General features: G+C 35.3%; 3 protein-coding genes across 4 annotated transcripts; 1 reads left to right on the top strand and 2 right to left on the bottom strand.

Moving 5' to 3' along the window:
- The first annotated feature begins 1484 nt into the window (after positions 1 to 1484).
- On the top strand, positions 1485 to 2927 carry LOC126691906 (thioredoxin-like 3-3). Its single transcript, XM_050387232.1, has 3 exons — positions 1485 to 1839; positions 1966 to 1991; positions 2498 to 2927. The coding sequence occupies exons 1-3, from the start codon at positions 1669 to 1671 to the stop codon at positions 2715 to 2717; spliced, it is 417 nt and encodes a 138-aa protein (XP_050243189.1). The 5' UTR covers positions 1485 to 1668; the 3' UTR covers positions 2718 to 2927.
- A 147-nt stretch (positions 2928 to 3074) lies between these two features.
- LOC126691905 (S-adenosylmethionine synthase 3) lies at positions 3075 to 6057 on the bottom strand. Of its 2 annotated transcripts, none has more exons than XM_050387230.1 (2): positions 5842 to 6057; positions 3075 to 4587 (listed from the first exon to the last, which is right to left on the bottom strand). In XM_050387230.1, exon 2 carries the CDS (start codon positions 4578 to 4580, stop codon positions 3408 to 3410), a length of 1173 nt encoding a protein of 390 aa, XP_050243187.1. In that variant the 5' UTR covers positions 4581 to 4587; positions 5842 to 6057; the 3' UTR covers positions 3075 to 3407. The 2 variants fall into 2 exon arrangements, with proteins under 2 accessions (XP_050243187.1, XP_050243188.1); XM_050387231.1 differs by having other exon boundaries at positions 3075 to 4582.
- Positions 6058 to 10202: 4145 nt separating this feature from the next.
- LOC126691901 (uncharacterized) lies at positions 10203 to 13056 on the bottom strand. The gene is made up of 6 exons (XM_050387227.1): positions 12545 to 13056; positions 11219 to 11316; positions 11010 to 11081; positions 10783 to 10907; positions 10587 to 10659; positions 10203 to 10482 (listed from the first exon to the last, which is right to left on the bottom strand). Exons 1-6 carry the CDS (start codon positions 12819 to 12821, stop codon positions 10378 to 10380), a joined length of 750 nt encoding a protein of 249 aa, XP_050243184.1. The 5' UTR covers positions 12822 to 13056; the 3' UTR covers positions 10203 to 10377.
- Positions 13057 to 13842: the final 786 nt, after the last annotated feature.

Genomic DNA, 13842 nt, shown 5'->3' with positions numbered 1-13842 from the left:
CATTTGACACAGAGCTCATTAATATATAGGAGCTTTTGCAGGTCATACTTCGGATTATCATTATTATTCTTATTTTTGCGCCACTAAATAAACAACCATCATAATCATTATGTCATCAATAATACATCTAAGCAACCTATCAAACACACAAGGCCCTTTCAAAGTTCTTGGGGGGAAGGGGATGTGGTTCCATCCCCTGTTATATATTTTCGTTTAGAAAATAAGATTCAGCGCGTGCGCGCACACACAATACACAGGGCCCTTGGCCTTCTGCTTCAGCCTTCAGTGGCGTTGCATGATTCAACTTAGGTTTGTACCTGTTCTACTTACTGTAGAAAAAAATTATACACCCAATGTCACAGAACTCAAATAATATCACAATTTGCTCTAGTTCAGTAGGGTTTTATGTTGTGAAACTCAAAAGCACTTGAAGAACTGTAAAATTTCTTGTATGCTTCTCCTTTCTTTGTCTATACCAATAAAGTTTAGGTCACTTTTTGGTCAAGTAAATTTGAAGTTTCTCATGAAAATAATTTATTTTAAAAAAAAAAACAGAAAAATAAAAGGTAAATTTGAAGAAAAGAGAGAAGACTAGAGAAAGCTCGTTTTCCAAAGTTTAGGTCTCTATTTGATAATAAAAAAAATTATTATTTTTAAATAATAGTAACCTTTAATATTCCCCCCCCACCCCAACAAAAAAAAAAAAAAAAAAGTATGCATTGTGAGTGGAATAAATCACAGATGTGAAGATGGATAAAGTTCTCCACCAAACCTAAGACCTCATAAGATTATTCATATATATTAAATCACTTTATGTATTAAATCATTTTAAACTACATGATTATTAAGTATAATACATGATTAAAGATACATACAAATATAAGTCATGTAACTTATTTAAATAATACAAATAAATGGTTTATAAGTCGTTACATGGGTTGGATTAGATTTCTATAAATTGGTTTGGAGGAAAACTTTGTTAATTAGAACATACACATTCGCATATAGGAAAATCTAGTTATAGACTCACTATTACACACTTTATACACATACCCTTTAAAACTTAAACTTTTAGTCAAAAGGTCTCATTATAGGTGCCCTTAAGGCATTTGTTAATAGACAATTTTATAAAAATTTTAATATAACTTTTATGGAAAAAAAAAAAGTCAATAAATTTAGTTACTTTTTTCAGTAAAAAGTTTCTAAAAATAGTTTCTAAACCAACGGTCCTAAGGCATTCTTTAAATTTTTTTTTTTTTTTTTCCTCTGTTAAAATTGTGCAATCATAAAATCATTTTTTCAAAACATGATTTCAGTATGATTTAAGTTTGTCTCGTAATGTGTATACGATAAATGTGCAATAACGAGTACATGGTAATCTTCCTTAGAATTTTAGCTTTTAATTAAAATTTTAAAATCGTGTTTTCAAATACGATTTCAGTCCACGTGGCGGTGTGTATACCATAAGGGTGCACCAAAGAAGAGTATGTGATAAACATTCTCTAAGTTTAGAACACGAGGAAAGTGGCTGACATGAAAACGGCAAAGACATTGCGGTACAAACAAGTAGTCATTGATTCGCCACTTCACTCACTCCTAGTACCAAAACCAAGGCCTTCTCAGTTCTCAGCCACTCACTGTGTATACTGAAGGCAAAAAAAGAGGAAAATGGAAGGTGGGTCTGCTGCTACTACGAATGGAAATGAAGACAGCGCAAAGAAAGGGTTGGATGGCACAGGTTTGGATCTTCCGCTGAATCGCCATGGAAACTTGAAAAGTGCTTCCAGTGATCAAAGCCTCAAGGACATTCTTCTCCAAATTAAGTCTTCCAAAACCCCTGTAAGCACTCGATGATGTTTTTTATTTTCTGGGTTTTTTTGTTTTTGAAATTATATTTGCTTGTTTAGTTTTCATGTTTCGATTAGCTTCAGTTTATTGATTTTTTGAATGATAAAATCCTTGCAGGCAGTTGTCAATTATGGTGCTTCTTGGTAAGTAACTTAACAAAATGTTTAAAGGGCTTTTTCCCTATCTTATCTGTGAGCGTCTTGTATGAACACCATGTGTTTGATGTAATGATGGTTGGCATATTGAGTTTGCATTTGTATGAGTTAGAGGCAGTTTTGCCAGGAAACTGGTTTTTAAATTTTGATTCTTAATGCTGTGGACTTTGCTTGCGTTTATCCTCTAATGGGTGGGGAAAATTGAGCTATGGAAATTGCTTGGATCAATTTTCACATTACAAATGGTTTCACTTTGGTCTTCCATAACTAATAGCAGGCTATATACTATATCATGACAAGGTCAAGTATAGTTGAAAACCATTAGCAATTGGCACTTGCAATATTTCTCATGATTGCTCTTATTTGTTCTAGTATCTCATGGTATGGTTCTCTTATTGAAATTGTTGTACCTTTCTTTTCTTTTTGAACAACCCATGAAATTCCTACACAGAATCTATGATATGGAGTAATTTTGATTTGTTATTACTTTTCAGGTGTGGTGTTTGTAGCCAGATCCTCCCTTCATTCTGTCAGCTGAGTAACAATTTCCCAAAGCTCTCTTTCATATATGCAGATATTGACGAATGCCCAGAGACAACGCAGCACATTCGTTATACACCTACGTTTCATTTCTACCGAGATGGTGAAAAGGTAGATGAGATGTATGGTGCTGGAGAAGAGCGGCTGCACGATCGTTTGTGGTTGCACTCCTGAAGACATATCTCAGGATGAACAAACGATATTTAGCTGTAGAGACAATTTACTGTGAGGGTTCTGAATTTGTTAAACCTTATTTATACTTGGCTCATAAGCTACCAGCAGTGTCTTTTTTTTTTTTTTTTTGGTAATGAATTCTTTTTTTCTTGTTCTGCTTGTAAGATTCACATGGGTGTCAGAATCTTTAGATTGAATGTCTTCATGCTACTATTGCTTCAAAAATGTCTGGTACTAATTATGAATTGCAAGCTATAGATGACGGTTAAATCCACAATTGATAATTCTCAAATCACTGGCAGTAACTTATTCAAATTATAGAAACCAGTTTCCCTGATCTACTTAGAAGAAACAATATAGTAAATTCAAGATTGATCCATTCAAATAAATGACATTATAGAGTCATCATAGACAATGCAGGTGGTTGCGGAAACAATATTTGAAGAATGAAAGGAAAAAAAAAAAAAGGCGAAAAAAATGAATAAAAGACAATGACAGATGAAGCAAAAGCTGTAGGTTCCTATGTTTGCTAACACCTCAACTTAAAGCACACATCTCTTCCGTCTTCTTATCAGGGCTGTGATATTCATCCTCAACATCTGATGTATGCATCCAAGCCTCTTTATTCATTTCCTGCGAGGATAATAATGGCTATGATAATAACCATCCGCAAAAAACTTGCTTGCTTGCTCAAGCTTTGGGCTTGAGAAGCTTCACAGTCTCCCATGTGAAATCTGGGTCTTCACGGCCAAAATGACCATAAGCAGCGGTCTTCTGAAACCTGAAGTTTCCTCCTCTCTTAAGATCTAGATTGATGGCCATCATTCCTGGCCTGAAGTCAAAATTCTCCTTAATCAGAGCTAAAATATCCCTGTCTGGAATCTTCCCTGTTTTGTAGGAGTCCACAAACACTGACAGTGGTTCTGGCACACCAATTGCATAAGAAACCTGCACAATACAGCGTCTAGCAAGCCCTGAAGCCACCACACTCTTTGCTGCCTGCCTAACAATATATGCACCACTGCGGTCCACCTTGGTTGGGTCCTTCCCTGAGAAAGCACCTCCACCATGAGCACCCCACCCCCCATAGGTATCAATGATAATCTTCCTGCCAGTAAGTCCTGCATCTCCATGAGGTCCACCAATGACAAACCTACCTGAAGGGTTAAGGTGGAAAATGGTATTATCATCAAGATACTTGGATGGGATGACAGGTTTAATCACATGCTCCTTCAAATCTTTGGCAATTTCATCATTTGTCACAGTCTCGTCATGTTGAGTTGAGATAAGAACTGTGTGCACCCGGATAGGGACCATGGCTCCATTCTCATTCTGATACTCAACAGTCACTTGAGTCTTACCATCAGGCCTCAGCCATGGGCATGTTTTATTTTTTCTGACCTCAGTGAGCTTGGCACCAAGTTTGGTAGCAAGGACATGAGTTAGAGGCATTAACTCAGGTGTTTCATCTGTGGCATAGCCAAACATGTGGCCTTGATCACCAGCTCCAATTTCCTCAGGTTTCTTTGTGAGATGGCCATGAACTCCTTGAGCAATGTCAGGGCTTTGTTGCTCAATATTGACAAGGACATTGCACTTGTCAGCATCAAGGCCTACGTCAGCTGACACAAACCCAATGCCTCTGCAAGTATCTCTAACTATTTTCTCATAATCTACTTTAGCCTTGGTCGTGATCTCACCAAAGACCATCACCATGTTGGTCTTTGTGCATGTTTCACAGGCAACTTTGCTCTCTGGGTCTTGTTCTAGGCAGGCATCAAGGATGGCATCTGAGACTTGATCGCAGAGTTTGTCAGGATGGCCCTCATTGACAGATTCAGATGTGTAGAGGAAGGTTTCCATTTCTAAACTGGGAAAAAAGATATGATATGTTAGTGATCCTCCACTTTGAGATTTCAAGATAAGATTCACAGAAAACATCCCATGAAACTAAAAATGTCAACATACAAAAGGACACTACAAAAAGAAAATGAAGGGCACCATGCATAACCTTTCCTAGTAAAGGAGCCAATAATTCCATCATTCATTGACATTAACAACCACATCATCATCATTTTCACCATATATACATTTCAAGGTTATATGGTAATGCCAAAGACTACACATTAGTATTACTTGTATCTACTCTCAGAATTTTCACTAACTCCATAACTTGTCTGACTGTAACCAAACTCTTCCATTTCACTTAATGGTGGTGAAGGAGAAGCTTGTATTGAGGATATAGTTATCTATTTATCATTTTATCTACAATAATGAAGAAGTTTGTTACGAACACAAATCCTATTTGCCAATTATCCAGGGCTGAACATCTCTCTCCATTTTACAGAGATCAAGGTAATGTTATATTAAAAGAAAAGAAAGATGCACGGTTCACCGAGTAAAAAAAAGGGGCACCCACCCAATGTATTATAGCCATGACATGCACGTGATGGAAATTGATGCACCGTTAAATCAGAAAAGCTAAGTCAATTAATATGAAATTACACAATTGATCCTTAATTTGCATATCTAGAGACTAATGTCCTAGATAAGCAGGCTTAATTAACGAACTGCCAAAATCAATAACCAGAGAACTAGAATGTCAGATGTAAGATAATTACTGTTACAACCCCATCATACCATTAGTACCAAATACCAATGTAAATCCACTTAACATGACATCGGAGGATAGATCCAAAAAAGGCCAACATAAAGTTGACATCATGGTAAAAGTTGGTAACAACCCATGTAGTAAATACGAAGTAAAAAATTACATAAATACAAAGCATCTTTATGACACACTCACACACATCAACTACAGTAATCCCACATATAAATAGATCGCATCGAAATGGGAACTTAAACACGACCAAAACAAACAAGAAAATCAACACCCAAATGAGCAAAAAACAAAGACAACCCAAAGATCCGATCTTGTTAGTAAAAGAAAACAGATTTAACATTGAAAATGTGTGTGACAACAGAAACAGATCTAAACAAAATGTGGGAACTCAACGTTAAAAACATTGAACAATTGCAAGATCTTTTTAATTGGACATAGATCTAGGCCAACATTTATTCAAGATATTGTAGTGAAAATGGACATATAGATAGATATATGAACCTGGAGAGCTGCGCCTGTATGTATGCCTTAGAAGGAGGAGGAGGAATGAGAAAGAGAGAGGAAATGAAACAAAGAGAGAGAGATGGGTTTGGTTTTATATCGTATATATTTATAGTAAGGAATCTAGTTTTGGCAATTTGGTAGTAGTTAGTAGAGGGAGCTGTTTCTTCGTCTGACTCGCTCTCTCTCTCTGTTTCTGTGCTCTTGGCTTTGAGGTGTTGTGCCTTTTATGCTGCCCGTTCTATTCGCGTTTGAGCTTTGCAGTTCACATCAACTACCTAACATTTGTGGTTGGTATGTGGGTCCCTTTTTCACCAACCAATTGAGTTGCTAATTGTGACTATCGAGAATGGAAAATTCTTCTCCCACCAACCATGAGATGTGTACTTTTTAATCAATCATATGACCTCTTGCACATACCCAAATTTACCCTCAAAGTTTTAAGCATGTTTAGTTGCCAACGTGTGATTACGTTAAAACATTTACACAAAATTCTGCTTATACCAAATTTTGATTGGTTTATTTTAGATTGCTTAGATTGAAATTTGATTGTATATATCCATTAAAAATAAAAGTATTTACACATGTGAGTGTCATGTTTACTTGCTGAAAAAATGTATTTAAGTGCACCAATAATAAGATAACACTTATTGTGAATTTGGATGTATGTTTAATAGTCAATAGAGCTTTTAAAAGTCGTGTATGTTTAAGTTGTTTTAATAATGTATAATTTTATGAACCACCACCTAGCCCAACTCCAAATGGACGGTTGTGATGATTGTACAGGACGAATCCAGAGATTGAGTGAAGTTGCATTCCCGTATCAATATGGGTTATCATCTAAGATTTTCTAGGAAGATGCCGAGTGATCTACTATTTGGTGGGGCCCACCATGTGTGGATCCTGACTCCGAAGTCCGAGTTCGTTGCAGGACCCGGACCCAACATAATAATGTGATCATATCTCTTACTACGTGTTTTATTTGTAGGCAAATGCAAGCATTCAAATTCAAAACCCGTCTGTCTAGCTCAAACCAAATGGGTCATAGTCCCTTGAGAATGAAACTTTAGTAAGTGGGTCAAGTCTCACATGGCATGCTAGAGTTGTGACTGTGGCTACAAACTACAAAGTATAAAGTAAATGCTCAGAATGTTGGCGATTATTGGATGCATGAATGATGAAAGTGAAACCATTACGGCATTACATACAATTATTTAGCAAAAAAAAAAAAAAAAAACCATTACATTCAATTTGCAATTGATGGATTTCTTTTTTTAATGTTATCCCATCCAATCGTGGAGTCAGATATATGTGTCATTCTTTTTTTGGATGAACAATTCATGTGTGTTCAAGGCAGGGCTAAAATAAACAATAATATTAAAGCTAAATATTTTTATTTCAAATAGTTGCTTTTTTTAAGATAGTTAAAGAGGTTAAATATGGACTAGAAGTGAAGTTTTCAAAATTTTTCTTTTAAATTTAAATTACCATATTATTTGTGAAAAAAACTCAGCTTCCATAAAATGTAACGACTAATATTTTAAAAAAAGCTTCATAGATTTAATCATTTAAAATTGATGAGAAATTAAACAAACAATGGTGGAACGCAAGTGAGGAGTATAATCAAACAAATAATTAAACATTACACCAATATTATACAGTTTGTATTGTATAGAAATGTAAAGGGGAAAAAAAAACTCTAATGACCATATATTCTGTTCATGAAGCATTTTTTTTTTTAATAAAAAAGAAAAGAAGAAGATATTCTCTTCAAGAGAGTTAATTTGGGTACTTTTTCTGCATCATTTACAAGTAAGCTGCTCTTTTTTTCTTTTTCTTTTTGACTAGATAGATAGATAGATAGAAGAATCCAAATGTTACATAATTAATTATCAAATAATTAACTACTCTAGGAGAAAAGAGAGAGTTCTTAGACTTCTCAAAAATACGGTACTAAAAAAGAAGAGTTAATCAAAAATATCCGGATGAAGGGTAAGTTCAATACATAAAGAATCAATTAGTTTGTGTCCCAAAAATAGCTAAACTATCAGCACATTTGTTTGCTTCACGAGATATGTGTTAAACCATGGCTTGCCATATGTAGCAAGGATAGTCTTGCAATTAGAAATAAATATGTTGAGAGATAAAGATACAAGAGTAGCAGAAGTAAGAAACTTAAAATGTCTATAAAGAATCAATTTCAAAGAGAAAAGGCGCAATTGCACTTTTAGTCCCTACATTTTGACCTTTTTCCATTTTAGTCCCTACATTTTATTTTTTCCACTTTTAGTCCCTAAACCAATTAACGCGGAACATTTAAGTCCTTGAAACACTGTTCCGTCACCAAACTACCGGAGAAACTGACGGATTAATAAAATAATAATAAAAATTCACTGTAGCACTGACATGTCAGCATATAAATTTAAAAAATTAATTTATTAATTTTAACTAAATAAAAAAAATAAAAACAGAATTAAAAAATCATGTTCAAACCTTGCCCAGAATAAAAACATGTGTTCTTCCCCTTAATCATGTTCTTCATTTTCTTCCCAGCAAACCTTGCCCAGAAATTTAAAAAATCAATATTTTTGTTTCTCTTCTTGCATTTTCTTAGCAACCAAACATGCAAAACACACAGCAATCTTCAAATGAGAACAAAACCAACAATCACAAAAATACAGATCTCCTGCAAAATCAATCTCCAACAAAGAACCAAACCCAAATCTCCAATAAAACAACCAAACCCATAAACCCAACAACCAAACCGATCTCCAACAAAGTAAACCTTAACCTTCAAACCCATAAATCTACTTGGGAAACAAATTCAAAAAAAAAAAATTGGGTCAGATACCCACAGGAAAAACAAACCAAAACCCCCCAAAATTCTCCGGCAAACTAACGAAATTGTTAGCAAAGTAAGGTTATTTGGAAAAAAAATCTAAAACCTTGTATGTAAAAACTTGTAAAATATTTTACCAGAAAAACAAGTATAACGTATTTTACAAAAATATCACAGCTGACTGTCTTTCATACCCAACTCTTTCTCCCCCTTTCTCATACTTTACTCATCCTCTCTCACACTTGCCCAAACCAGTGACAACACCCATCGGTGACGCCACTCTTCAATCCACTTCGCCAGCACCTTTCACCGCTCTTCGCCTCCACTCCGTCGGCACCCTCTGCCTTCGTTCTGGTGGCACCACCATCAGATCTTGGCCCGTTTTGTCGTCGGAGAAGTCGCTGCGAGGGGGCCGAGGTGAGCCTTGTCATCGCCGCTTCGTCGCTCGTTGCTCGGATCTGGTTTCACTAGAAATGCCGTCACTAAGATCTCTGACCTGGAATCGGTGAGAGTGAGTGGGGTTTTTTTTTTCCTTAACGATCTGGGCTTTTGGGATGGCTTGGGGGTTGCGGTGGGTGGCTGGGCGGGTTTATGGAGAGTGGCTGAGTGGGTGGGCTGTGGTGGCTGGCTGGCTGGCTTTTGCTGATTTTTTCACTCCGATTTGTGATTTAGGTGGCTGATTTAGGTTGCTAACAATAATGAAATACTTTTAATTCTGTTTTTATTTTTTTTATTTAACTAAAATTAATAAATTAATTTTTTTAATTTATATGCTGACGTGTCAGTGCTACAGTGAATTTTAATTATTATTTTATTAATCCGTCAGTTTCTCCGGTAGTTTGGTGACGGAACAGTGTTTCAAGGACTTAAATGTTCCGCGTTAATTGGTTTAGGGACTAAAAGTGGAAAAAATAAAATGTAGGGACTAAAATGGAAAAAGGTCAAAATGTAGGGACTAAAAGTGCAATTGCGCCAAGAGAAAATTATGATATCCTAATTCCCAAGCTAGAGATGAACCATAAGTTGCCCTTTTGGAGCTTGGTGTGGTTGGTGAGTGTAGAATTTAGAAGAATTTGGGAAACGGCGACTTGCCTAGTTGTCATGACGTGATTTTTCGAGTAAGTGACTTGTTTGCCTTGTTATAATTCACATTTTGTCCTGAGCCAAAAAATGAGTATTGTTATAGTTTGATTATCAACATAGAATTTTGTCATTTTCCTATGAATTGAACATTTATAAAATTTTGAAATTGAGCTTGTATTGTTGTCATATTTACTATAAGATTGAGATTCTATTTGAATAAATTTAAGTAATCAAATCAACATATATATATATATATATATAAGTATATATTTAAGAATTGTTTAAAATTTTGGGGAACCATGGTTCCCTTAGTGCTTATTGAATCTACTAGTAATTCCATCTTAAATGGTAACCGAAGTTGGGACTTCCAAAATTTCTAATCCGCCAGGGGAGGTGGGGGATCAATAGATAAGTTGCTTCTTAAGCCTAGAAATCTATGTTAGGCCTCATGCAATCACAATAATCTCATTGATCAAATCCTCCAAAAATTGCTGTCAAATTATACCTTAGAAACAATTTCACTGTTAACAAGCAAATGTTCAAAAAAGAATGTGCATTATAAACAATTTTGATTGACATAGAGTCCAAGAGGACAAGGCATGGACAAGGTGTGATTAAAAACTGAGCCCAAGTTGAAGTCCAAGAGCAACGTGCACAAGAAACAATGTCATAATCCCACTACCCAAGATACCATGAACATTTCGCAATCCTGGATTATTCTGCATGATTAATGTGAAAAAGAAAAATAAGAGATTGAAAAGACTGGGAATAGATATAAAAAGAAGAAAAACCATAGAATTCAGGTCCTCAAAATCATGATTACCTCAAATAATGCAGGTAATGTGGTTTGTAAGGTCAAGAGAGCAAGGCCAGTTAAACCTGTAACAGCATGAGGACTGCAAAACAACCATGTAAAGTTCAATTTCTCTAAATCAAATAAAGAGGGCCTGTTCTAAGTTAGAATGATGTGTGTATGTGCGTGTGTGTGTGTGTATATATAACATAATTGTTAGAAGTACCTCTCAAAGATGGGTTTATCTGAAGTGAGTAGAGCTGTTATTCCACCAGTTGCTCCAAGAGCGAAGAAGAAAAACATCCCAGCTAGAAGCTTTGGGTGCAAGTCTTTGGCCATAGCCTTCTCCTCCTGAATTGATGAAGTACGGCATGTCAACAAAATAAATCATGGCACCAGAACCAGCATCAATTTTTTAGTTACAATAAGAAAACATTTTAATTAGTTTCTTACCACATCATCAGAAAAACGTATACGGAAACCTAGATATGTTCCATAGCCACCCATGGCAAAGAGCACAACTGCCTACAGGCTCAAGGATCAAACAGTAGACAATTAGATGATGTAACTCTAAACCCAAAACTCGTTGGTGATATTTGCAGTAATTTGTGGTTTATATTTTGTAAGATAAGAGTGAGGGAAACAGAAGGAAATTCATATACCATGTTTCCAGGGTGACCCCAATGCACAAGCCAGCCAGGAAGATTCCATGACTTAATAAGCTCAACAAAAGGCCCAAACAGAGATCTCACAGCACCAGCTGTAATTCATATATTAAATGTTGTTATGTTTTTCAGATGTTAATGTCTCATGACTTTTACCAAGTAATATCAGGCTAATGTTAAAGCTCATAAATAACTAACCATCTGGCTTATGCAAAAGAATTTCTAGATATGCTTTACAAGCAGATGAATTCTGCAGTAGGCTAGCTAATACTTTGTGACAAAGTAAAAACTTCAGTCTTGCAAAATCCCAAAGGGATTGCCTACTTGGCTAGGACCACATCTTATGAAAATAAGGTCATTGGATTGAAGCTTTCCCTCCCATTGGGACAAAATACCCATTCATCATAAAAATAAAAATAGAAATCCCCACTACTTGCTGAAACCTATATACAATTAGAAGATAAAATAGAAAAGGTGCTGCTCCTCCAAGTGACCTAACAATTGTGACCAGCAGAACCTAAAAATTAAAAACGTCCATGAGGTTGTTGCTGACTTAATCTTATGCCCAGTGTAATGAGGACTCAGAAAGCATATTCAGAACATACAATGTTCTCAGCCCTCTGGTACAATGTTTTTGGTTCCTATTTATTTCTTTGAATTATATCAGCGCGATTGCTGGTTATTCAAGGATTAAAATGGACAAGGAAGAACACTTAATTTAATTAATACTAGTGTGTTGTTTATTAACACGACATAGAAGTTTTCCTCAAAGTATTGCACTAAAATGTACCACTGCCAACTTGCTCAACTTCAAACAAATAAACCTGAATTTCAACAATTCACCAAATAAAGCTCCCCAGTCTCATCTCTAGTATATATACCCGTGCCCTGTTCCCCATATCAACCTTGGCACATATTGAAGTTATTCTAAGAAACTAGGATTCTTCATCCTATCCTCCAACACCCTTAGACTCAAAATTACAATGAAAAGAAAAGAAAAAAAATTCATTCCACCGAAAATTGATGGAGCGAGATCCTCTATGAGCACCGCCATTACTAATAGTTACACAAGAAACCAAACCATAAACCTTTTTGTACGGTTCTGATAAATCCTACTTGGGCTACTTCTACATTAATCCCCTAGCCAACATCTAAAAAATATAAAGCACCTCAAAATTTAGTTTTTTGAAAAGTAATAAAATTCATTGAAAAAGAGAAGCGCAGCTTAGTACACAAGGAATATACAATATCCATAGAACTGTTTTTTGCAAATTAATCATACATTCACCCATGCTTTGAAAAGAAGATGGTAACAACATTTACCTCCAGGAAGAGCAGCCATAAAGAACAAAGGCAAAGGAGTAAAAGAGTACAACAGGGTCTCACGGGGTTCCTCCATTTCTTCTTCTACCTTATCAAGAGGTTCACTAGTCTCCTTCTTCACTGCAAAAGATGGACTGATAACTAGTGTTCTTCTTGTTGTTATTCTTGTAGTAGCCAATGTGTCAGAATGGATTTTGGAAAAAGTTGGTGAGGGAGGAAGCAGAGGAGGAGACGTAAAATTCATACGAAGAGCAGCAGAGGCATTGAGTATTGACATTTCTTTCTGGACACAAAGATAGCAAAGAAAGTGAATAGAGTTTACACTAGTTTTGTCGGCTTAGTTTATCAAAATAGGAGTATAGTAGCTAGTTTTACTGGACTAGAAAGAAGAAGAAGAAAGTAGAGAGTGAAGATAGATAGAAGAGGAAGTATAGGAAAGGCGAGGAAAGAGACACGCCAACTGAACTGAAAAAAAGAGTCTATAAGAACCTCCATCTCACGAACACGTGGTCTCAACACGAACCTCCATCTCCCCACTAATCTTTTTAGCATGACATTTTCATGTCGGACCATACGCAAGGGCAAGGCATTGGCTTTATTAACGTTAGGGGAGGGCAAAGTCAACGATGGTACCAAATGATAATATACTTTAACCTATGCACTTCCTACCCACCAAACCCAAAGAAAAAAATATCAAAATTACTACAAATTTTACTGCAAACTAGTCGCAGATACAGGCAATATGTAGAAAAATGTAATATAATTATTTTATAAGAAAATAATGTAAAATCTTTTGGTTAAATAGTGCATGTGTTATTTAATTATTTTGCATTCAATAACAATACATAGTGATTTCATAATTATAATACTTTTTAAATTTAAAGGGAGAAGATGTTATCAATTTTTTTTTTTTAAAAAAAAAAACCATAATTGATTAACTAATTTGAACATATCCAAGAATATTTAAAAAAAAAAAAAAATGTTACACTCCTATTCCATGGAACATATGTAACGTGTTACATTAAGTTTAAATTACTATATAAGCTTAAAATCGTAACATTTTCATTTCATACTTTTCAACCTAAAAATTAAAGAGAATATTTTTTCTGAGCTAAAAACTAGAAAGGCTACCTACCAAAAAAAAAAAAAATCAATTTATAAATTTAAGACCCAATTAGTCTAAAATAGATTGAAGTGGATCGAAATAGACCAAGGTAGTCCGAATAGACCAAAGTGGACCGAATTTTACTCAAATGGGACGAAATGGACCGAATTGGATAGAAATGAACAGAAATAGA

The sequence above is a fragment of the Quercus robur genome, chromosome 7 (assembly GCF_932294415.1).
Source record: "Quercus robur chromosome 7, dhQueRobu3.1, whole genome shotgun sequence".
Classification (NCBI taxonomy): Eukaryota; Viridiplantae; Streptophyta; class Magnoliopsida; order Fagales; family Fagaceae; genus Quercus; species Quercus robur.
This window is presented reverse-complemented; position numbering and strand designations above follow the sequence as displayed.

Coding starts and splice junctions, on each gene's coding strand:
- LOC126691905 (XM_050387230.1), bottom strand. CDS start 4,580: ATGGAAACCTTCCTCTACACATCTGAATCTGTCAATGAGGGCCATCCT.
- LOC126691906 (XM_050387232.1), top strand. CDS start 1,669: ATGGAAGGTGGGTCTGCTGCTACTACGAATGGAAATGAAGACAGCGCA. Junction 1,840..1,965: donor TTAAGTCTTCCAAAACCCCT/GTAAGCACTCGA, acceptor AAATCCTTGCAG/GCAGTTGTCAATTATGGTGC. Junction 1,992..2,497: donor GTCAATTATGGTGCTTCTTG/GTAAGTAACTTA, acceptor ATTACTTTTCAG/GTGTGGTGTTTGTAGCCAGA.
- LOC126691901 (XM_050387227.1), bottom strand. CDS start 12,821: ATGTCAATACTCAATGCCTCTGCTGCTCTTCGTATGAATTTTACGTCT. Junction 10,908..11,009: donor TACGTTTTTCTGATGATGTG/GTAAGAAACTAA, acceptor TCATCAATTCAG/GAGGAGAAGGCTATGGCCAA. Junction 10,483..10,586: donor CATTACCTGCATTATTTGAG/GTAATCATGATT, acceptor TTAATCATGCAG/AATAATCCAGGATTGCGAAA.